Source organism: Phoca vitulina, unplaced genomic scaffold (genome assembly GCF_004348235.1).
Source record: "Phoca vitulina isolate PV1807 unplaced genomic scaffold, GSC_HSeal_1.0 scaffold58, whole genome shotgun sequence".
Lineage (NCBI taxonomy): Eukaryota > Metazoa > Chordata > Mammalia > Carnivora > Phocidae > Phoca > Phoca vitulina.
The window spans coordinates 9,125,274-9,147,884 of NW_022589761.1; the positions used below are offsets into that span (position 1 = coordinate 9,125,274).

At 59.7% G+C, this 22,611-nt stretch overlaps 2 protein-coding genes and 1 non-coding gene across 3 annotated transcripts; 2 read left to right on the top strand and 1 right to left on the bottom strand.

Annotated features, from left to right (window-relative positions):
* The first annotated feature begins 2,773 nt into the window (after positions 1 to 2,773).
* On the top strand, positions 2,774 to 5,138 carry ZFP36 (ZFP36 ring finger protein). The gene is made up of 2 exons (XM_032390472.1): positions 2,774 to 2,849; positions 3,690 to 5,138. The coding sequence occupies exons 1-2, from the start codon at positions 2,826 to 2,828 to the stop codon at positions 4,641 to 4,643; spliced, it is 978 nt and encodes a 325-aa protein (XP_032246363.1). The 5' UTR covers positions 2,774 to 2,825; the 3' UTR covers positions 4,644 to 5,138.
* A 3,371-nt stretch (positions 5,139 to 8,509) lies between these two features.
* On the bottom strand, positions 8,510 to 8,602 carry TRNAI-UAU. The gene is given in 2 exon segments: positions 8,510 to 8,545; positions 8,565 to 8,602. It is a non-coding gene; the product is annotated as a tRNA-Ile (tRNA).
* Positions 8,603 to 8,984: 382 nt separating this feature from the next.
* On the top strand, positions 8,985 to 21,899 carry PLEKHG2 (pleckstrin homology and RhoGEF domain containing G2). The gene is made up of 19 exons (XM_032390531.1): positions 8,985 to 9,741; positions 10,404 to 10,530; positions 11,362 to 11,630; positions 11,708 to 11,808; positions 12,592 to 12,658; positions 12,797 to 12,843; positions 13,068 to 13,218; positions 13,519 to 13,656; positions 13,854 to 14,054; positions 14,537 to 14,629; positions 14,721 to 14,807; positions 15,171 to 15,204; positions 15,296 to 15,397; positions 15,532 to 15,579; positions 15,659 to 15,697; positions 15,877 to 15,893; positions 15,999 to 16,175; positions 16,286 to 17,213; positions 17,293 to 21,899. Exons 2-19 carry the CDS (start codon positions 10,422 to 10,424, stop codon positions 18,882 to 18,884), a joined length of 4,200 nt encoding a protein of 1,399 aa, XP_032246422.1. The 5' UTR covers positions 8,985 to 9,741; positions 10,404 to 10,421; the 3' UTR covers positions 18,885 to 21,899.
* Positions 21,900 to 22,611: the final 712 nt, after the last annotated feature.

A 22,611-nucleotide genomic window follows, 5' to 3' on the forward strand; every position in this document is an offset into this window, starting at 1 on the left:
GCGCCCAGCCACACCGGGGCACCCACGCTCGCACCTGCAGTACACACGTACACACACACACACACACACACACTGCCACACAACGTCCGACCCGGTCCCCCCCCCCGCCCCCCGGCTGGCCCACGCAGTTGCACACTCGGCGGCGCCCGCTCGCGCCCAGGCACGCCAGGCGCGCACACGTGCCGCGAGGACACGCTCCCCGGCTCGCCCGCGCACTCGCACCGACTCTCACACCCCCGCGTTTCCCGTCCCCGCTTGTTTTTCTGGAAACTCTGCTCTCCGTTCCCCTCCCCCTAGGCCGGAAGTGCCCGCCGTATTTTTAGCCGCTCTGGTTTCCGCCCCTTTCCTCCTCGCTCTGCCCGCCCAGGAGCTACCCCCCTGCACCCCCGCGGGGGACCCCGGCCATCCCCTTCCCCACCGTCATTCCAGAGGGGATTCCCGGCCGCCGCTCGGGCCACGGATTTTCCCGCTGGCTACGTGGGGAGCGGGGAGGAGTCCTGCCCTGAACTTCCTCCCGGGCTGGGCGTCTGGGGCCTGGACGGGGTGGGAAGGGGGATGGGAGCCAGACTCCTAGATGGGAAGGGGGGAGAGGCTGGGGGCTCGGACTTGGATTAGAGAGAGAGAAGGGGGCTGGGCGCCCGGACTTGGGGGTTCTGACGTAGGAGGGGCTGGAGGCCCGGTCTCCTGGATCTGAGCAGAGAGGTGATTTGGAGATCCGGACCCCTAGATCTGAGCAAGGAGGGGCCGGGGCCCGGGGTCCGGGGTCCCACCCGTCTGCGTTTCGGTGGAGGGTCGGCCCTTCCCCACGCGAAGCTCCCTCTCCAGCCTCTTCGAGCGTCGCCCAATCCCAAGCGTCCTGGCTCTCGGGGCCGATGACTAAGCAGATAGGAGAGGGGAGGGGGTCAGCCTGACTCAGAGCTGGGAAATGCTCCCTGTCCCTAGGGAATCGAAACTCCTCCGGGATCGCGGCCGGAGCCCAACCAGACTCCGGGGACCCCGGGGTGTCTCCCCACCTCCCGTTTCCCCGCCGCCTCCGTCCTACTAGCGGCACAGGGATTTGGAGCCCAGCCGGGAGGCGGGTACCAGACACCTCCCCTTTCCCCCCTTTCCCGTTGTCCTCGAGGCTGTGTTTACAGGCGACACAAGCCCTGGTTACAAGAGAGGAACCCGGGCGTCCGGGTCGAGCCTCCTCGTCACGGCTTCCAGGAAGCCCCCCTCCCCCGCCCCTTGCGAATGAGTCACGGGCGAGCGGGAGGCTGCAACCGTGCCAAAGCCGCCCGCAGCCGCCCAGCTCACGGGACTGGCCGGGAAGGCCCCTCAGCCCCAGAAAGCGCCGCACCAGGGATTCCCCCGAGCTCTGTCCGACGAGGCAAGTCGGTGTGCCTGCCGACTCTTCCCACCTCGGGACGAGCCCGCGGTCGCAGCTTGCAAAAATAAACTTTCCACCTTTATGACTGCACTCTGTGGCAATGATTTCTACCCCCAGGTTTTCATTCAGGGCAGCCAGCTTACCAAGATCCCCTTAAAAGTAAACTTTCTTCCCAGGTCTCTGTAACAGAGTGTCACTCAGGGCACCCCCTTGACAATCACAGACTTGCCAACGTGGGGCGTAATCCCCGCAAATTAAGAGTTCTCTCGAGGCACACCCCTTTACAAGACACCCCTGCGACCATCGGTCGGGGGATGACCCATTTCTCCCGCCTCCAGACGACTTTCCATCAAGGCAACCCTCCACCACAACAAAAGACCTCCCCCTTTCCAATCCTGAGTTTTCTCAGAGGGCAAACTCTTAGTAACAGGCACTAGGAGAGTAACTTGGCCTTTCTGTGCCTGAGTTTCCTGGTGCGTAAAATGGGCATAATACGCCCTTGAGTTAATGTATGTAAAGCACTTTCATAGAACAGTGCTTAGCCCAGAGGAAACGATCGGAAGTGCCATTCATTATCTGCGTGAGCATGAGAGGCTCCCTTCCTGCCTCTCCAGGTATCCAGGGCCCCACGCCCCCGGCGAGTCGGGGTAGGAGGATGGCGAGCGATCAAAGGTCTCCGGATCTGGGCTGTTTGGGGGTGAGACCCAGCCAGGCGGGCAGGTCTCAGAATTCCCCACCCAGCCTGTTGGTCTCCTCTCGGTGTTGCTCCTATGGATTTGTGTTTGTAGGTGTTTGTTTCTCCCTGTTTTTCTCCCTTTTTCTGTTTATGTGGCCCTCCCTCTCGCTTCCCGCTTCGAGTTTGTCTTTCTGGAACTGTCTCTAACATGTCTTTTCTGCCTCCCAACTTCTCCTCTCCCTGCCCTGTCTCACCCTCTGTGTCTCTGTCTCCCAGCGTGTGTCTCTCCCTCCACGTCTGTCTCTCTGTGTTTTTCTCTTTGGGTCTCTCCATTTCTGTCTCTTTCTCTCCCTGCGTCTCTCCCCGCCCCCGTCCGCCTCTCCGGCGCACGCCCTCTTGGCCTCAGCCCGTGTCAATTCCCCCGGGAGCCCTGCCCCCACCACGGCGCAGTTCGATTCTCCACGCCTCCGTCTCCAGCCTTGAAAACTGGGCCGACACCACCCCCACCCCCTCTCCCAACCCTGGGCACTCCCCGCTGGGTCGGGGCCGCCCGCGGGCCGGGCTCTGGTCCGTCTTGGCCGGGGGCCGGGGGCCCAGAGGGCCTTGCTGGGGGCGCGCGTCCGGGAAGCGCCCCTCCTGGCCCCACCCACCGGGGCCCGCCCCACTGGCCCCGCCTCCACCGCCTCCATAAAAACCCCCGGCTCCGCCATCCAACCGCAGCCTGACTTCAGCGCTCCCACTTTTGGCCGACTCCGCAGCCCATCGGCGTTTCGCGCCGCCATGGATCTCGCCGCCATCTACGAGGTGAGCCCCGCCGACCGACACCCCCGGGGTCCGCTGGCTTGACTCCCTTCTTAAACTAGGGCTTTCTAGCGCCCAAAAGTCCGGCCCGGGACCTCCGGCTCCCTTCGCAAACTGCAGCTAGGAGGAGTCGCACACTCCGGCCCGGGGTCCCTGTCTCCCTTTTGAGACCAGTGCGAGTCTCGGGAGGTGCAAATGGAGCTCGCGACTTTCGGGTCTCCGTCGCAACATTGGTGGGGTGGCCCTCGGAAATGGAAAGTTGGAGGACTTTTTTCAGACTCGGGCTGTCTGGAGGCGGAAATGGCCCCACACCTGGCTTACCCCCTAGGAGTTGCTGAGGGCGCGGTTTTGCGCGGAGGCGTTTCTGGGGTTGGAGTCTCGGGGTGAGGGGAAGCCGACTTCTGTCTCTCCACCCCTTGACCCAGCGGAGAACTCTGGGAACTCTTAAAACCGAAAAGATCCCGACTCCTGGGTTAAGTTTGCATGCTTCTCCACTTGTGAAACTGGAGAACCCCATGCGCGGGGTCAGATCCCGAGGGGCCCAGAGGCTCGAAATTGGGAGGACAGTGGTGGTTGTCTGACTTTGGGGGTCTCCTCTTGATCCGGTCGGGGGACCCGGGGTACCCCGCCTGCCTAGGTCCCTCGGGATCGGCGTCTGTCGCGAATAAACTCAGAACGCCCAAAGAGGGATCCCCACGATCCGGCACCCATATTTTAATGTGGGCAGGTGGGGCTCAGGCCGGGAAGCCCACAAACCGGACTGGCAGGCTCTTAGGTGCCCTGCAGCTGTGGTGGGGCGTCACCCAGCATTTTCGGTGTCTTAAACAATCCCTGTTCCCACAGAGCCTCCTGTCGCTGAGCCATGACCTACCATCTGACCACGGAGAGACCGAGTCCAGCCCAGGCTGGGCCTCCTCCGGGCTCTGGAGCCTCAGCTCATCCGACAGCAGCCTGGCTGGGGTGGGTGCCCGCCTGCCTGGCCGCTCCACCAGCCTGGTGGAGGGTCGAAGCTGTGGCTGGGTGCCGCCACCCCCAGGCTTCGCCCCCCTGGCTCCCCGCCCAGGCCCTGAACTGTCGCCCTCACCCACCTCACCTACTGCAACCCCCACCACCTCATCCCGGTACAAGACTGAGCTATGTCGGACCTTCTCAGAGAGTGGGCGCTGCCGCTATGGGGCCAAGTGCCAGTTTGCCCACGGTCTGGGCGAGCTGCGCCAGGCCAGCCGCCACCCCAAGTACAAGACCGAACTCTGCCACAAGTTCTACCTCCAGGGCCGCTGCCCCTACGGCTCACGCTGCCACTTCATCCACAACCCCAGCGAAGATCTGGCCGCCCCAGGCCACCCCCATGTGCTGCGCCAGAGCATCAGCTTCTCAGGCCTGCCCTCCGGCCGCCGAACATCACCACCACCAGCAGGCCTGGCAGGCCCTTCCCTGTCCTCCTGCTCCTTCTCTCCCTCCAGCTCCCCACCACCACCACCTGGGGACCTTCCACTTTCACCCTCTGCCTTCTCTGCCGCCCCTGGGACCCCGGTGGCCCGAAGGGACCCCACTCTGGCCTGTTGCCCCTCCTGCCGAAGGGCCACCCCCAGTAGCGTCTGGGGGCCCTTAGGTGGCCTGGCTCGGAGCCCCTCTGCACACTCGCTGGGATCTGACCCTGACGAATACGCCAGCAGTGGCAGCAGCCTGGGGGGCTCTGACTCACCTGTCTTCGAGGCTGGGGTTTTTGGGCCACCGCAGCCGCCTGCAGCCCCCCGGCGACTCCCCATCTTCAACCGCATCTCCGTTTCTGAGTGACAAGTGCCCACCCAGTACAGACCAGCTGGATCTCAAGGGGGCCATTTCTCTTTTGCCGCGGGCTCCACAGGGGCCCTGGGGGCTGTGGGAAACTGCGGGACTCAATCAAGTAGCCTCCCCGCGCTTTCCAAAGTGCATTAACCCACTCCCCTGACCCCACGCTGGGGCAGGTCCCCAGTGTGCAAGCTCGGTGTTGCTGGTGTTGGGGGAAGAAGAGTTTTCCGGGGTCTTGTAAAAAAAAAAAAATGTAGCAGATTTGAGGAAGGCAGTGAGCCCTCTACCCACCCCTCCCTTTCCCAATGCTGTGAATAATAGGCTCCCACTGCCCCCTTCCAATTTCTCCTAGACCCTGAGGTTCCAGTATCTGGTGGTGACTGGAGCCTCCCCCTGAGGGGGAATCCTGGTGCTCAAATTTCCCTCCAAAAGCAAGTAGCCAAAGCCATTGCCAAACACCCCCCCACACACACACCCCCAGCCATTGGGCCCTTTATTTATGACGACTTTATTTATTCTAATAGATTTTATAGTATTTATATATATTGGGTCGTCTGCTTCCCTTGTATTTTTCTTCCTCCTTTTTGTAATATTGGAAACGATGGAGTAATTATTAAGTATGTTATAATAATATATTAAGTAATATATTATTAAAAGTTTATTTTTGTGTTTTTTGGAATTTTTAAATAAAAGGAATCTGCGTGTTAAACTGGAATCCTGGATTTTCCGCGGTCTAGAAGCTGTAAAAAGGAGCGGGGAGGGTGGCGTGGGCTGTTTTCAGAAGCGGGATAGGTAGGTACGGTCGACCGATCGCCCCCTCGAACCCTCGCAGAGCCGCCCGCGGCGCTTACCTGGCAGGAAGTGACGTCACCTGGCCCGGCCGTTCACCTGAGAGGGCGGGGCCCAGGTGAGGTCACCCTAGGAACTCGGAGAGCCAGTTCCCGGGGCGTGGGGGCGCAGGCGCTCCCGTCCAGCCGGCCTCCTTGACCCAGCTCGCGGCCGGGCGCGGGCGGGGACGGGGACGGCATGTTTCCGTCCCCACGGGGCCGAGGGAAGAGGGCGGGGCGCAGCGGAGAGGACGGAATGTGCCGGGGCGCGAGCCCAGGACGGACGGGGGTGGCGCGGCGGGTGGGGGAGGGGGCATCTCGAAAGTCGGGGCGTCCCAGGGTTCCACCACCCGGCGTTCCAGGACGTGAGAGCCTGGGGGAGCTCAGGCTTTCTTAACCCCGGGGCAGGCAGCGTGAGAGCCCCAGGATTCCAGAATCTCAGAGGTAGTCTCGGCGACTCGGAATTCCAGCCCCCTCGTGTCTCCGAAAACTTGCAGGGACCGCAAAACGCAGCATTCTGGCTTCTCGGGCCCCCAGAACCTCGGGATTGCAGAGTCTTGGCCCGTCGGGACTCGAGAAGTTCGGCATTTGGGGAGCCTTGGAAGATCAAGGGCTCGCGCTCCAGGCGGGGCCAGGGTGGGGGCTCGGGCTCGCCAGGCCCGAGTGTGGGTCGCGGCCGCGTCGGGCGGGGCCCCGGGGACCGCGGCGTCCTCGGACCATACAAGGCAACAAGCTGCGGGAACCACCCTGGGGCGGGGGAGCCGGCCGCCCCGCGCCCGGAAGCCGCCCCGCGTCAGCGCCGGGGCCCCGCCCCCCTTCCACCGCCTCCTCCGCCCCCCCTCAACCCCTTTCCCCCCCTTCCCTTTCCTCTCCCCTCCCCCACTTCCCTCTCCTCTCCCCACCCTCCCCTCTGTCAGTTCCTCCTCCGCCGCCCTTCCCCTCACCCTCCCCAACTCTTCTCCCCCAGTAGTCCTCTCCCTTTCCCCTTTTTAATGTGTTCCCCTTCCAGCCCCCACCCCCTGTCCTCACCCCCTCCTTTCTTTCCTTCAGTTCCCCTCCTCCTCTCCCTTCCCCCCTCTCCCCCTCCTCCGCCCTCTCCACCCTTTTCCTCCCGGGCTCTCACTCACTCATTGTCTTCTCGGTTCCACCTCTCCTCCCCACCCCTCTGCTCCCTCCTGCTGGTGTTCTCCCTTACCCTCTCCAGGCCCTTCCCCTCCTCTGCCTTCTCCCCTCCCTTCCTCCTGCCTCCTTGCCCTCTCTTCTTTGGCTCTTTCTCCTTGCCCACTGGCAGGCCCCGACCATTGATCTCCTCTTCCCAGAAACTGCCCTCCCCTCATTTTTGGGAAAGGGCTCAGATGCCCAGACTTAGGAGAAAGGGTTGGAATAAAAGAAAACACGGAATGGTTAAGCATCTGCCTTCGGCTCAGGTCATGATCCCAGGGTCCTGGGATCGAGCCCCACATCGGGCTCCTGGCTCAGCGGGGAGCCTGCTTCTCCTCCTCCCTCTGCCTCTCTCCCTGCTCATGCTCTCTCTCTCCCTCTCTGTATCTGTGTCTCAAATGAATAAATAAAAAAAAAAAAAGAAAACACGGAGACCCAAAGACATTAGGGAGGTAGAGAGCAAGAACAAGCCATGCAGAGACAATTTACAGACACTGAAAGAACAAGAAACTGACATCTCTGGCCCTTCCCTTAGCAAAAACAGATTTACTGCCCCTTCCTAAAACAAAAGCCTCATTTGAGAAAATGACCCCTACCACCAGCTACCAGTGCCAAACACCTGGAAGTCCCCTTGACTCCTCTTTGTCAAACCCACAGCCCAGTCCAGCAGCAATTCTGTCTGATACCTTCTACATAGATCTACCTGTCTCCTGTGGCTCCCACTCTGGTCTTATCCAGCATCATCTTGCACCTGAACCTTCCTAGCAGCCCCTTCCTGGTTTCACCGGCTCAGGACCTACCCTCAGTCTCTCCCCACTCCCTAACAAGACAACCCCGGGGAACCTGTCCTGACACCTGAGTCAGAATCAGATCACATAAAAGGCAAAGTCCTAAGTCCTTCACCAGCCTACATGTCCTGGTTCTTTGGCCACTATTGCGCTAGTCACACTGGCTTTCTAGCTACTCACCAATATACCTGACCTGCTGCTTCAGCCACAGGGCCTTTGCACTGGCTGCTACCTCTGCCTGGACTATTCCCCCAGGTATCCCCATGGCTTACTCCCCTCCTATGGGTCTCTGCTCAGATGTCTCCTCAGTGAGATGGTGTTTGACTATTATTATTACAATCCACACTGAAGCTCTGACACCCTCATCCTCCCTACTTTGCTCTACTTTTTCCATGACATTCACCACCACCTAGCATATAAAATGTAGTTTTCATGCTTATAGAAACCTGCCTCTCCCACTAGAATGTGAAATCCTCAGTGGCAGGGACTTTGTCTTGTCATTGCTGTATCACTCATGCCTAAATCCTAAACAGGAGTCAGTCACAGAGTGGATGTTCAGCATTTGTTGAAAGAAACAAATCAGTTCAGAAAAAGGGAGGAAAAGAGAGAGTAAACTCCAAAACACCGGAGGAAAAAAATAGTAACTATGTGATGTGATTGATGTTAACTGAACTTATAGTAATCATTTCACAATTTATACATATATTGAATCGTATTGTATACCCTGGACTAATACGGTGTTATATGACAATTATATCTGGAAAAAAAAAAAATCCAACACAGAAAAGATGGAGAAAGAGGCAGTGCCATACCGTTTGCAGAGGACCCGACACATCTACAGAAGTCTTAAACTGAGATTTGCAGACCCAATTAAATGCTCGGGCATTTAAGAGGCGACACTACCCTCTGGCGGCCCGGATGGAAACGGCACCTCCCCACAATACAGAACACTCTGCAGGGAGGTCGTCAGAGTTCCAGGAGTTCCAGACCGAAAACTCCGAAGATCGAAACGTTCATTCCTCTAAGTGATGATGTAGATATTTTGGTTGATTTCTAAGATGTATAAATTTATAAAAAGAGACCAAGAGGAAAAAGATGCTCCAGGTGAGGATCGAACTCACAACCTCGGCATCGCTCCGCTCGCACTGTCGTATAAGTACCGCGCGCTAACCGATTGCGCCACTGGAGCTCCGGCCGCACCCTCGCGTCGCGAGGTCCTTCAGTCGTTCTTGGCCACGTGACCTCGCTGGACAGCTCCGCCTTTTGCTGCATATGCAAATAAGAGTGTTTTGGCTGACCAATGGGAGAAAGTGCGCTGCCAGTTCCGGATTCTCACGCCCCGAAGGCCCTTGCTGTAAAAGGGAAAAGTCTGAGAGGCGTTTGGAATGTGGGGGCGTAGCCTGCCCGGGGCTCGCCTTCTCATGAATATTCAGAACACGGGGGGAGGGGTCTTAACCCTTTACCGGCTGCCTGGCCGGAAGGCAGCCCCTCCCCCCCGCGGGCGGGAACAGGATATGAGCCCGGGCGGCTGGGGGGAGGGGAAGCCCCAGGCGACCGCCCCCCGCCTCACAGCTGGGACCGGACTCTCCCGCCACAGATGTGGCGCCGCCGCCGTCAGAGCCCCGTGATACTCATCCCAGAGCCTGAGGGGTCCAAAGTCGTGGACTCGGAGTCGCGAGTCTCTGCACCGCGCCCTGAGAGACCCCAAAGCTCAGGCTAAAGGAACGCAGATATCCAGGTGCCCAGCGCCCCCTCCTGGAGGAGCCGGGAGGCCGAGCGATCCTGGAGGCCGAGCTTCCTGCACCCCGGCTTAAAGAACTTGGGATCCCAGACCGGTGATTTACCTCCAAGGGTTCCCAGATATCCGAGCCCAGATATCCGAACTCGGCATACGGACTCCTAGCGCCCCAGCCAGTTCTGTTTGGGGCTAAAACGCCCACTACTTCAAGGGGACCCAGGAATTTGGGACTCCCCTGCGCTCCCGCCTGGAGATGGTTTAATCTCTGCTCCAAGAGTTAGGGGAACTCAGGAATCCGGTCGCCCCACGGCCCTATCTAGAAGACTCAGGAGTTTGGGTCCCCAGCGCCCCATCTGAGACCCAGGAGTCGGGACTCCCAGCATCCCTCATTTAGAGGACCAAGAAATTCGGACCGCTGCATCCCATTCTCCGAGAGACCCCGGATTCTGATTCCCGGAGCCTGAGAACCCGAAGTTCACCCCCCTGACTTGCAGAGACCCAGCAGTCCGGCTGTGCGCCTCCCCGGGGACCGTGCTAGGGTCGAATAAGCATCGAGCAGCCTCGGTTCAGGGCTGGAGACTCCCTGGGAGGTGAGGGGGGAGGCGAGGGGCCCCGACGGGCTGGGGGGAGGGGGCGGCGCCGCAGCCGCTGAACAATGAGGGGGCGTGCCGGCGGGGGGCGAGCGGAGGCGCCGGCGGGAGTTTGGGTCTGGAGGGGTGTGGGAAGGCACTGGGGACCCGGGCCGCGGCGGTGGGGACAGTAAGCGGATCGCGGAGGGACTGGCTGGAGGGGGGGGAGGGGCGTCGAGGGCTCAGGGCCAGCGCCCCAACTCGCAGCCCTGGGCGGGGGGAGGGAGCCGTCTGCAGGACCCTGGCATCCGGTCCCCCAGCCTCCTCCGCCCTCCCCTGGGACCCCGCGGCCTCCCGCCCACGGCTTTTCCCAGCCCTGCCCCTCGCCCTCGGCTCCAGCCAGAGCCCAAACGTTCCCAGGATCCCTGAGCCTCCGGCCCCAGACAGACCAGACTCCCAGCTTCACTCTTCTTTGTCTCAACCTTTCCATCTTTTTCTCCGTGTTATTTCCCCTTGTGCCCCTGTTTCTGTCACTGTGCCTCCGTCTGCCCCATTAGTTACTCTCAGGGGGTCCCTCCTGGGTTTAGACCGCGCTCCTAATTCTCTGGCCTAATCTGTGAGTGTGGGCGGCGGGGGAGGCCGATGGGCTCCTGATATCCGAGACGGGGATCTTTCTGAAGCAGCCGCTGAGCCACTCAGCCATGCCCGAGGGAGCCCGTGGACCGAGCCTGTCCAAACCCAGCCCTAGCCTTGGCCGTGGCCCCACAGGTGAAGTGTGTGACTGTGCAGCTGTGTGTGAGACGCAGACAGGTGAGCGTGCAGGGGAGGGTGGGGTCCGCTGGGCATTGGTTCCTTCGGTTGAGGCACTGTGTAGCCTGGGTGCTGGGCGGTGCTAGCAACACGGGGTGACCGAGACAGCCCCAGCCCTGCCTACACTGAGTTCCAGGTCAGCTGGGGCAGATGGAACCGTCCCCGGATGCTGACAGTCCAGAGGGGGAAACCCAGGGTAGAATGGTCAGGGCTGGGACAGGGTTGGGGTGGGGGGTGGAGAAAGCCCCATCCCCTCACTGTGGGAGTCTAGTCCGGTTGCGCAGCCAACAGCTTGGTGCAAGAGGGGACACCTAAACAATTCAAAGATGAGGAGGAATGAGTTGGGGAAAGCAAGGAAGAGTATTCCTCACGGGGGGAAGAGTGTGTGCAGAGGTGAGAGGCGCTGGTTTTTCTTAAGTAACTGAAAGCAGTCGAATAGGACTGGAGTCCGGAGTGTGAGAAGTGGTGTGGCTGTGGGAAGAGAGCAGAATGGAAAGGACTCGATGGCCACGTTGCATAGGGCCCTGTGGATCGGAGGAGTTTGGACTTTATCCTGAGGACATGAAGGGGTTGTACTTGGAGTGATGGGGTCAAATGGGCAAATTAATAAAGATCTCCCAGGCTGATACATGGAGGTGGATTAGAAGAGTGGAGGCCAGAGCCCAGAGCAGACCCTGATGGGAGAGGACTGGACAGGACCGGGGCAGCGCAGTGGGGAGAGGAGACGGGAGCCCGGGGGAAAGATAGTGACCTGGTGTGGGTGAGTGTAGGGCCGAGAGCACTCACTCAGTTGGGGAGACCCCCTGATCTCCTGCTCCACGCCCCCAGCAGCCCCCGCAGCCCCTGCCATGGCCTCCCCCCGAGGTTCTGGGAGCTCCACATCCCTGAGCACGGTGGGCTCTGAGGGGGACCCGGCTCCAGGGCCCACCCCAGTCTGCTCAGCGTCCAGGCCAGAGCCCCTTCCAGGGCCCCCCATCCGCCTGCATCTGTCACCCGTGGGGACCCCGGGTTCAGCCAAACCCTCGAGGCTGGAGCGAGTGGCGCGAGAGATCGTGGAGACAGAGCGGGCCTATGTCCGGGACCTTCGCAGCATCGTGGAGGTGAGGCAGGCCAGCACCTGAGCACAGTGGGAACCCGGGCCAGCCCTCCAGCCCCATAACCCCAGTCATCCCCACAGGACTACCTGGGCCCTCTGCTGGATGGTGGGGTCCTAGGGCTGAGCGCGGAGCAGGTGGGCGTACTGTTTGCCAACATCGAGGACATCTACGAGTTCAGCAGGTCAGAGGCGGGAAGGATGGGCAGGGGCACCAGTCGGTAGGGTCAGGGGCGGTGGGCTATATCCTAACCCAAACCTTGGAGCTCCGTAGTGCCCTGTCCAGGCTGGTACCTGGGGTGCGGTGACATGGGGCAGGGATCGTGATGGGGAGTGAGGAACCAGAGTGGTGGAGGGTGAGATGGATGGGAGCCTGAGGACCCAGATGAGGTCTAAATACTGGGATGGGTCTCAGCACTGTGTCAGGTCTGGGGTCATGATGAATCCAGGGCTCTTACGGGGCCTGAAGATCATGCCAGTGTGAGCATTTGTGTGACCACCTCGGCCTGGGGACTCCCTCAGTTCCAGATAAACCAGATGGTTGGCCAGTGGGACCCAGGGAGGAGGATGCTGGGGTCCAAGGATCATGACCCCTCCGAGTGTCTTCATGAGATCTTCATGTTATTGCAGGAGATGGGAGAAAGCATGACAAGATCTCAGGATCGCAATAGGATCTTAAGATCGTCACAGCTCTGAGAGTCATGACACCCCTCTCCCTGGGTCATATCACAAGACGCTGCCCCCCCCCCACCCCAGCTGATTTTGAGCTAAGGAATAGGACGCTGTCCATGGACAAAGTCTGAGCAGGTTGTGACCTCCTAGGTCACAGTCAGAAGACTCCCTCTGGATGTGGTGGCCCCTTGAGAGATCCTGGCTGCCACCAAGGCCCCAGATCTCCTGGAGTCCTCCCACGGGGCTGGAGTCCTCCCACGGGGAGGGCAGTCCCTCACACTCTCTCTCCCTCACAGCGAGCTCCTGGAGGACCTGGAGGGCAGCCGCAGCGCGGGGGGCATTGCCGAGTGCTTCGTGCAGAGGGTGAGTCGGGGCGAGGGCGCTCAGTCTGGGAGGGGGCCTGGGTCTGGCGGGATGGGGAGCAGGCCTGGGCTAGGCCGGAGGGGGGCCCCCCCGGGGAGGTGGGACCTCGGGTCTCCCTGACTCCCGTGTCACCCGCAGAGTGAGGATTTTGACATCTACACGTTGTACTGCATGAACTACCCGAGGTGAGGGGTGAGGAGCCCCTGCTGGGCCCCAGGCCTTGCCCAGAGTTGCTGTGCCAGCCAGCCTCCCTCCACCTCGACCCATCCAGCTCCAACCCCTGCCAGACCGTGACAGTAACTGACCTCGCCCTAAGCTGCCCTTGACCGCCCGCCCCGCCACTCCCCGCCCCCTCCCAGCCCCACCCGCGCGGGGCCACCAGCCCCCCTGACCTGTGCTGTGCCCCCAGCTCCCTAGCCCTGCTCCGGGAGCTGTCGCTGTCCCCGCCCGCAGCCCTGTGGTTGCAGGAGCGCCAGGCCCAGCTCCGCCACTCACTGCCCCTGCAGAGCTTCCTGCTGAAACCCGTTCAGCGGATCCTCAAGTACCATCTGCTGCTGCAGGTGGGCTGTGGCCCTGGGGGACTGCTCGGGGAGGGCAAGGTCCTGTCCGTCGGCCACCTGGTGGGATGTCTGGGGGTGGACCTAGGACAAGTCCCTAGAAGCAGGGACAGCAGTTGGGGCAGGGGCTTGCGGCCAATAGGGACTGGTCCTAGCTGACCCCACTTTCTGTCTCTGCCTGTGTGTCTCTCTGCTCTGGGTCGCCACTTCTGCCCCTACCTTTTTTTTCTCTCTGTCTCCTGTCATTATCATTCTTACTCTCGTTTCTATCCCCTCCCTGGGTGCCTGGTGGCTGCCTGGCAGGAGCTAGGCAAGCACTGGGCGGAGGGCCCGGGCGCCGGGGGCCGCGAGATGGTGGAAGAGGCCATTGTGTCCATGACCGCAGTCGCCTGGTACATCAACGACATGAAACGCAAGCAGGAGCACGCCGCGCGCCTCCAGGTGAGCCTGGGGACGGGAGCTGGGGCTGCTGGATGGGGGCAGGGGGCAGGAGGGCCTCCGGTGGGGGCGATCAGCCTCCGAGGGCGGGCTGGGACAGCACAGCCCTGTGGCTGACGCCCCCGTCTTGGTGTGTGTGCACTTCCTGTCTTGGTGTGTGTGCACTTCGGTGCCTTTCGCACCTGGCGGGGTTCCGGCAGGAAGTGCAGCGGCGGCTGGGCGGCTGGACTGGCCCGGAGCTCAGTGCTTTCGGGGAGCTGGTGCTAGAGGGCGCGTTCCGAGGTGGCGGAGGGGGCGGCCCCCGACTTCGAGGGGGCGAGCGGCTGCTCTTTCTATTCTCACGGATGCTGCTCGTGGCCAAGCGCCGGGGACCGGAGTACACCTACAAGGGACACATCTTCGTGAGTTCAGGGTTGGGGGCGAGGCCATAGTGTCCCCCGCAAGCTTTCTCGTGTTTACCTATACCCGTGTACCTACAGGGAGGCCCGGGGACGGGGTCTGCAAAGGAGGGACCACCCAGCTCAAAAGGGCCACGTTTTCTTGAGTCCAAGGATAGGGCATGAGGTTTAATGAGGGGTGAGGCCAGCAGGATGCAGGTGAGGGCCTGGGGCAGGGGGGCCTGGATTTGCCCACCAGGCAGGCATCTTCATGAGGGGAGCACATCTTCTTGATCCAGATGAAGGCGAGGGGCTGGTGAGGGGGAGCAGAGCCAGGCCTGGTGGGGAGGCTCAACAGGGGGAAAGGGGACCCACCACGCAATCTCACGGGGCACGTCTTTCTAGAGGGTTCCTAAGCCCAGATACGTGCAAGGGGCACACTGCTGAGTCTAAGGGCTCTGAGCTTGCTGCCCTTTTCTGTCCCCCCCCCCGGCCCCCTTATTCAGTGCTGCAACCTGAGCGTGAGTGAGAGTCCTCGAGACCCTCTAGGGTTCAAGGTGTCCGATCTGACCATTCCCAAACACAGGCACCTGCTGCAGGTGGGTGCAAGGTGGGGCTGGGTGGTCAGGGCTCCCCTCAGCCTCTAGACCTTACACCCAGCTCCCGACTCCACCCCTGTCCCACCCCCAGGCCAAGAACCAAGAAGAGAAGAGGCTATGGATTCACTGTCTCCAGCGCCTCTTCTTTGAGAACCACCCCGCCTCCATCCCTGCCAAGGTATGGCTCCTGCCATATCCGTTGGCCTTGAGCGCGCTGGAGGACCACCCCCCCATAGCCCCCCAAGACCCTGAGGACAGGGGGACCCTCTTAGACCGTGATCAATAAATTGCAGAGTTAGGCTGCCTGGGTTTGAAGCCCAGCTTCACCATGTCCCTGCTCTGTGACTTCGGGCAAGTAGGGCAACCTCTCTGGTCTCCGTTTCCTCACCTGGAGGAATCAGCACCAACCCCATGGAGTTGGGGGGATTACTAATAATCATCAGTCACGTGACGTGCCTCGCGTACAGCACCCATTAATGGGACTGTGACCGGGGTGCTCAGGTCCCCCCTGCCATGCAACCCTCATCCTTGTCTCTTTCAGGCCAAACAAGTTCTCCTTGAAAACAGCCTGCACTGTGAGTTGGGGCCTTGGGTTGGGAGGATGTGGAAGTAGAGGATTACTCCCAAGGAAAAGTAGATTATCGGGTTCCAAATGTCTCCCCGTAGGTGCTCCTAAAAGTAAGCCTATCCCAGAGCCCCTGACACCCCCGCTTGGGTCTCCCCATCCTCGGGATGCTAGAAGTTTCACCCCTGGACGAAGGAACACAGGTAAAGATGGAACCCTGAGCTTCTCCCCGCACCCCGCCCCGGTTTCTCCCCCAGGAACTGTCCCCCCAGCCTTCTCCTCCTTCGGGAGCCTGGAGCTGGGCCCCTCATGGGCTTCTAATCTCCTTCTCCCACAGCCCCATCTCCAGGACCCTCTGCTACCCGCCGTGGCCGCAGACAGTCCGGTGAGTGTCCTCCACCTAAAAGTTGACTAGAGAACGCGGTGGGAGCTGGGCCCTTGACATCACTGTGTCCTCTCTCCAGAGCCAGTGAAGGACCCGTATGTTACATTTCCACAGAACGGTAAGTGACCGCCGTAGCCCAGCCGGGTCCAGCCCCGTCTGTCTGTCTGTCTGTCTGTCTCTTCCCAGGGGATGTCCCGTGTGCATGGGGGCGGGGTGACAGGGGCAGCTCATCAGCTGTCAGGAATGACCTTGTTCCCACATCTCACTCTTTTCTCTTTCTCATCTCTCCATCCCCAGCTAAGCCTAGACTCAAGGTAAGAAACACCCTAGGACAGGGCCTGGGGACCCGGACTCCTGGGTCTGGGAGAAAGGGATGGAGCCCTCGACTCCTGCCCTCCATCCTCTCTCCTTGCTCACAGCATGCTGGCAGTGAGGGGGAGCTCTACCCCCCCTTAGAGCCTCAGCCACCAGTGCCAGCTTCCGGACCCCCTGAGGACCTGGAGGACCCTGGACCCCCCACGCTGGAACCCTCCGGGACCTCCATCACTGAAGAGATCCTAGAACTGTTGAACCAAAGAGGCCTCCGCGATCCAGGGGTGAGCTGGGCATCACATCATGGTGTGCTTGGGGCTGTCGGCTGGGGCGGGCACAGCTCCGGGGGCTCAGGAGGGCCGGCCCGCCCTCACATCTTTGGCCTCTTGCCCAGTGCCCACTGCAGCCATCCCCCCACGACATTCCCACGTTCCCTGGAGACTCCCAGGTGCCGGGCGACAGTGAAACCCTCACATTCCAAGCCCTGCCCGGCCGGGACTCTTCAGAAGAGGAGGAGGAGGAGGAGCTAGAGATGGACGAACGGGGGCCTTCCCCACTCCATGTCCTGGAAGGACTCGAAAGTTCCAGCGCGGCTGAAACTCGCGACGTTCCCGGCCTTAGCAGAAGTCCAGACGCACCCAGCCTCCCTGAAATTCCCGGCCTGTCTGAAATTCCCAAGATTCCCCGCCTTCCCAGTCTCTCTGACATTTCCAGTGTTTTTGAAATGCCTTGCCTTCCAGCCATACCTAGTGTCCCGGACATTCCTAGTCTCGCCGGTGCCCCCGCCCTTCCCTGTGACTCATGGCTCCAGGGACCTCTGCGGGGGCCCGATGAGGCTCTAGCCACCAGGAGAGAACTGGCCCCCGGAAGCAGCTCGGCAAAACTGGGAGAACCCTCCTCCGGCGGCAGGGCAGGGCAGGAGGAGGCTGAAGAAGGGGAACCGTTCCCAGATTTCCAGCCTCAGGATGTCCCCCGAGATCAGGGATTCCCGGATGGGCTGGAATTCCGCTCTTGTTCAGAGATCCGGAGCGCCTGGCAGGCCCTGGAGCAAGGGCAGCTGGCCCGGCCGGGGTTCCCAGAGCCGCTGCTGATCCTGGAAGACTCGGATCTGGGCGGAGGCAGCGGGAGCGGGAAGGCAGGAGCCCCGAGTTCCGAGAGGGCAGCTTCCCGCGTGCGAGAGTTAGCGCGGCTCTACAGCGAGCGGATCCAGCAGATGCAGCGGGCCGAGACCCGGGCGTCGGCCAACGCCCCCCGCCGCCGGCCCCGCGCCCTGGCGCAGCCTCAGCTGTCCCCCCGCCTGCCCCAAGAGCAAGCTGAGCCAGGTGAGGTCCGCGTGTGTGGTCGGCAGAGACGGCGCAGACGGAGACCTCCGTCCTGACTCCGTTCTTTCTGTGCACACAGGGCCCCTGCCTGCCTTCGGACATGTGCTGGTATGTGAGCTGGCCTTCCCGCTGACCTGTGCCCAGGAGTCTGTCCCCCTGGGTCCTGCCGCCCGGGCTCAAGCCGCCACACCGCTGTCCAAGCAGGGAGGCAGCCTGGATGGCCGGGGTCTCCATGTTTCAACTTCGCCTGACCCCGCCGCTACCCCTGGGCCCGAGCAAGGAAGCCCCTGGAATATAGAGAGTGTGGCTGCAGCCACCACAGCCTTGCCCCGGCAGGAAGACCCCCCAGATGTGCAGGCGCCCACTGCAGCTTTGCCTGATCCGGAAGGCCACCTGGAAATCCAACTTCCAGCTACCGCTCCTTTGCCTGAGCAGAGAGGCCACGTGGACGCCCAGGTTCCAACCAGCCCAGCTCTGCCCAGGCAGGGACGCTGTTCTGATGTCACGGTCTTAGCCACCGCCACTGTGCCCAAGCAAGAAGGCCCCCTACGTAGCCAGAGCCCGACCAGTACCCCGTTAGCTAAGCAAGGAGCTTCCAGGGATGCTCCGTTCCCAGCTGGTGTTTGCGACCAAGCCGTCAACGCGGAGCATCCGCACGGAAGCAGCCTGGACCATCCGACCCCAGGCAGCACGGCACTGCCCTTGCAACATGACCTCCCGGATGTTCCGGTTCCGGGTGCTTCACCTCTGCCTGCCTGGGAAGGCCCCCCAGACCATCAGATCCCAGCCAACAGCCCAGTGTCTTTGCCCCAAGACCCCTCAGACATTCAGCTTCTGGGCACCTCACCCTTGCCGGCACACGGAAGCTGCCTAGACCGTCGGATCCCAGCCAACACCCCACTGTCTTTGCCCCAGAACCCGAATGTTCCAGCCGCCACACCTTTGCCCCAGCAACCAGGCCTCCCGGACACCCAAGTCCAGGCCCTCCCACCTTTGCCCAAGCAGGGAGGCCTCCCAGACATCCAGGGTCCTTCTGCTGCACCTTTGCTTCAGGAACAAAGCTTCACAGACCTTCAGGTCCAAAAACTTACACCTTTGTTGGAGCAGAAGAGCCTCCCCGACATCCGTGGTCCGGCTGCAACACTTTGGCCTGAGCAGAGAAGCTCTCAGGACAGTCAGGGCCTCTTATCCACCCCGGGTCAGACCACCGTGGTTTTGTCCAAACCAGGATGCCACTTGGCCTCTCTTGTTGCCAGGTCAGAGTCTTCAGAGTTGACCCCACCCCACAGTCCCCCTCCTCCAACCCGGCAACTCCTGGGCCCCAACGCAGCTGCCCTCTCAAGATACCTGGCAGCCTCGTACATCAGCCAGAGCCTGGCTCGGCGGCAAGGGCCTGGGGGAGAAGCTCCATTGGCCTCCCGGGGTCCCTGGTCCTCCTCTGCCCCCGCATCACGGGCCCCTTCACCCCCACCCCAGCCCCAGCCCCCACCCCCCCCAGCCCGGAGGCTCAGCTACGCCACCACGGTCAACATCCAGGTCGGGGGTGGCGGGCGGCTTCGGCCAGCCAAGGCCCAGGTCAGGTTGAACCACCCTGCTCTCTTGGCCCCCGCCCAGGAATCTGTGGGCCTTCGCAGGGCCCAGGGAGCTCCTGATGCCCCTTTCCACATGTGAGCCAGGAGACCAGGCTTCTTGAAAAGCAAGGACTTCAGCCAGATGCCACAGACCCTCAGAACTTCACCCAGAAGTCCAGACACTGAACACAGGTGTAGAAATTGCTGCAGCTTTCCAACTCCTGGGAGCTGCTTTGGCGAATGGTCCTTTTTACTTACCTTGATTAACTCAGCAGGGATGGGGAAGGGGATGTCATTAATATTTTGTTAATATTACAAAGTTATGTATCTTTTCCCATTCTGGAGGCAGTGGGGGGATGACAAGACAATGAATGCGAAGGTCGGACACATGAATCAGTGGTTCTGAAAACGGGAGGAATCTCAAACTTGAGAATTACCAACAACTACCCATTACAATTTGGTGTTTGCTTTTAGGGAGTTTATGAACTACTCGATGCCATCCAGGAAAGCCAAGTTAAGCAGCTTGGTTCCAGGCAGACTTAGAAGTCCATTCCCTTAGCAATTTATCCAGCTCATGCGTCCTAGCATCTCATCTGTTCAGCCATCTCTAGGTCTAGCCATCGGCTGTGTGTCCATCTCCTGCCTGGCTGCCTATCCCATCTTCCAATCCATATGCCGTGATTTAGTCAACTCTACCCTATTCATCCATTCATCATCCTACCTATTCTTCCATTAGTCCATTCCTCCATTATCCCACCTGTCCATTTTGTCCAACTAACCCTCTCCATTCATCCATGTTCCTCCATATTTCCCCCTTTACCCATTCGTACTTCTCATTCACTCAACCATCTAATCCATCAGCACAACCACCCAACGTTCTCTACCATCCATCCATCCAACCATTTTGATCTCTCCATCCATCCCTCCTTAATCAGATTCTTCTGGGTCCTGGTACTACAGAATTTCTGAGATTGTTCCACACTAACACCAGAATCAGTTGGGTTTGGGATTCTGCAAAGTCTGTTCCACATCTGATTTCTCACTCCCCAACACATTAATGTCCCAATTCTTGTGCCCGCCTAACACACATCAGATCTTTCTATCCCCTCGCTCTAGTTTGGGACCTCTCCAGTGCCTCAGCGTGCCCCCGCCCCCAAGAAAGAAATTCAGGTCAGAGACAAAGGCTTTTATGTTAGAATCATTCTGCCCCTCCCAGCAGTGGCATGCTGGGCGGGCAGCATAATTTAAGCAGTTTCTTTGGTAATACTAGCTTCATTCAATGCTAAACCTCTTGTACTTAGCACATTGTCTTATTTAATTTTTCCTGGAATTCCCTGAGGCACCACATCATAGTTGAGTTCAAATCCTGACTTTTCTAGTTGGCGTATGACCTCCCTCTGAGTCTGGGTTTTCTCAACTGTGCCAGCTGAAAAACTGTACAAGAGTACTTGCCCTGTAAGATCATTGTAAAAATTCAGTGAGCACAGCCTCATTTCCCAAATGTATTTGAGCCTCTGACTCACCAGGACACTGTTCAACTAACAGATCCCCCAGGATCCAGGATCTAATTCCAACCTATGGAATCAGAACTTCCAGGGCGGGAGCCTGGGAATCTGAAGTTTTAACAATCGGCTAAGTGGACATTTATTGAGTACTAACTGCACAGCAGTTAGTCACTTTATGTGAACTCATTCACTTTGAATCCTCTCAAATGTCCCTAAAAGGCACATGAGGATGGTTTCTGATCCTCGCTTTAGAGATGAGCAAACAGGACAGAGTAAGGGATTTGCCCAGTCACAGCTAGGAAGGGGCAGAGTTGGAACTCAGATCCACACAGCCTAGCTGGGGTCCGTACTGTTAAGTGTTTATCCTGTGCCGGGCACAGTTCCAGAACCACTTCCCTCTGGAATAAGGCTTCTAACCTAGTGCCTCAAGGGCCCTGGGTGATTCTTAGCTGAGTGAGGTAGCCAAACAAGGCCTGGCTCAATAAATGTTAGCTGCTGGCTTCTATTTAGTTATTTATTGGATGGTTACTGTGCTATATAGCAGGGCCGGGGCTGAGCTGGACTCCTCAGCCTGGGCCCGCTCCACTGCAGCCTCCCGGAGGTCAGGACTGAGGTTGGCCCTCCCCTCCTCCACCCCCAGCTGCACATTCCCAGCTGAAGGAAAGTTCTCAGCCTGGCCTGGGCTCCCAGTGGCGCCGGAATTCCCGGTATTTGAGGAGGCGGCTGGGAGGGAGAAAGGGGCTGTCTACTCCAAAGCCTCAAGTGGGGAAGGAGAGGCGAGCCCCCTCCGCCTTTCCAGATGCAAGATGCATCCCAGCTGTGCCTCTGGCAGGGAGCCAGGAGCCTCAGAAGGGGGTCTCCAAACCCTGGAGAACCATGGACACCAGGCTTGCTTCAGGCCCCTCCTGAACCCTGCCCCTGGACTCCATTACTCCCACCTGCCAGACTCCTAGCTCTCCTTCACAGCCCCAGCTGACACCTCCTCAGAAATACCTTCCTTGCTGGTCCACTAGTCTGCCCACTGTTAAGTTTGCCCAGCCTTCCTTAGAGTCACAGTTCGACTGGGCTCAAAGTGGGAGGGTGGTGCCCTGCTACCTTCTTTGGGACATTTATGTTAATGCCAGCCAGACCCTTAACCCATTAACTACATCTCCAGTGCAGAACTAGGTGAGCTGCCATTATGTGGCCACTAGGCTAATTTCCTTACCTAACATCTAGACACCTGCCTGCCACCAACCTCACAGGGACAGTGCTTAGCTGGGCACCTAATTGGTGCCAATCAACCCCACTGTCCATCTGTAAGAAGCACTATCCACGTATACTCCCTGTGTATCCATGTGGTCCTGCAGAATGTTCCTCCCAATGGAAATGTTCTCTCCTCGGTGCAGCCCAGTATGGCAACCACATGGGGCTGATGTATTGAGTGGGGCAGATACAAAAAGGGCAACTGATAGATTTCAAGTCCCTTCTACTTGTAAAGCTTTCCCTCCTCCATCAATGTCAAACTGCCTTCCAACGTTCCTGCCAGTACCCCGGGCAGCAGGGGGAGCAGCGTGGGCCCCCACCCGGGGACGGATGGCTGACGTATCCAGGTAGCTGCAAGGCTAATGTGGGCGGAGATGCCCTTTCCACTCAATGAAGCTCACTGGCTTCCTGCGAAAACGCAAAGGGTGGGGGGGCTAGGGGAGAGGACCAAAGGTAACTGAATCCACAAGCAACACTTTACTTCCCTAATACACATACATCAGTGCTGTCCCACAGAGCTTTCTTCGACAAGGGAAATGTCCCATGTAGCCCGGAGTAGCAACTGAGAGCCCACTACGTGCTGGCTCTTACTACGATGAACAAGTCCTCAGACACACGTTCTGAGCCCTGTAAGGACAGTCACCACAATGAGTGCAACCGGGACCTTTTCCCAGGAGGGAGTACTGACATCCTGAAAGATGAACCAGTCGGGGAAATCCGCCCCCCCCCCCCACATCCCAAGCCTGTCTCCCTACAGGTTGGCACTAGGAAAAATTCCTTTCCAATCCAGGCACGGCCCTTAACGGTTGACTTCAGAATGCACCCAGGAGGTTCCTCCTGCCTTTGTGTTCAAGTTTACTGATCGTACTCGTTTCTACCGCTCCTCCTTGACACGCCATCACAACAGCAGCAAAGGGACTGAAAAAAAGACAAGCTCACAAGGACACCTCACAGGAGCAATGGCCCACTTGGCCTCCACCGTGCCCACACACTGGACTCTCCTGGAGGTGCAGGGAGACTGCCTCTCCCACCCATCCACACTGACCCTGGAGCGGTGTCTTCTGGAAAGGCTTGTGA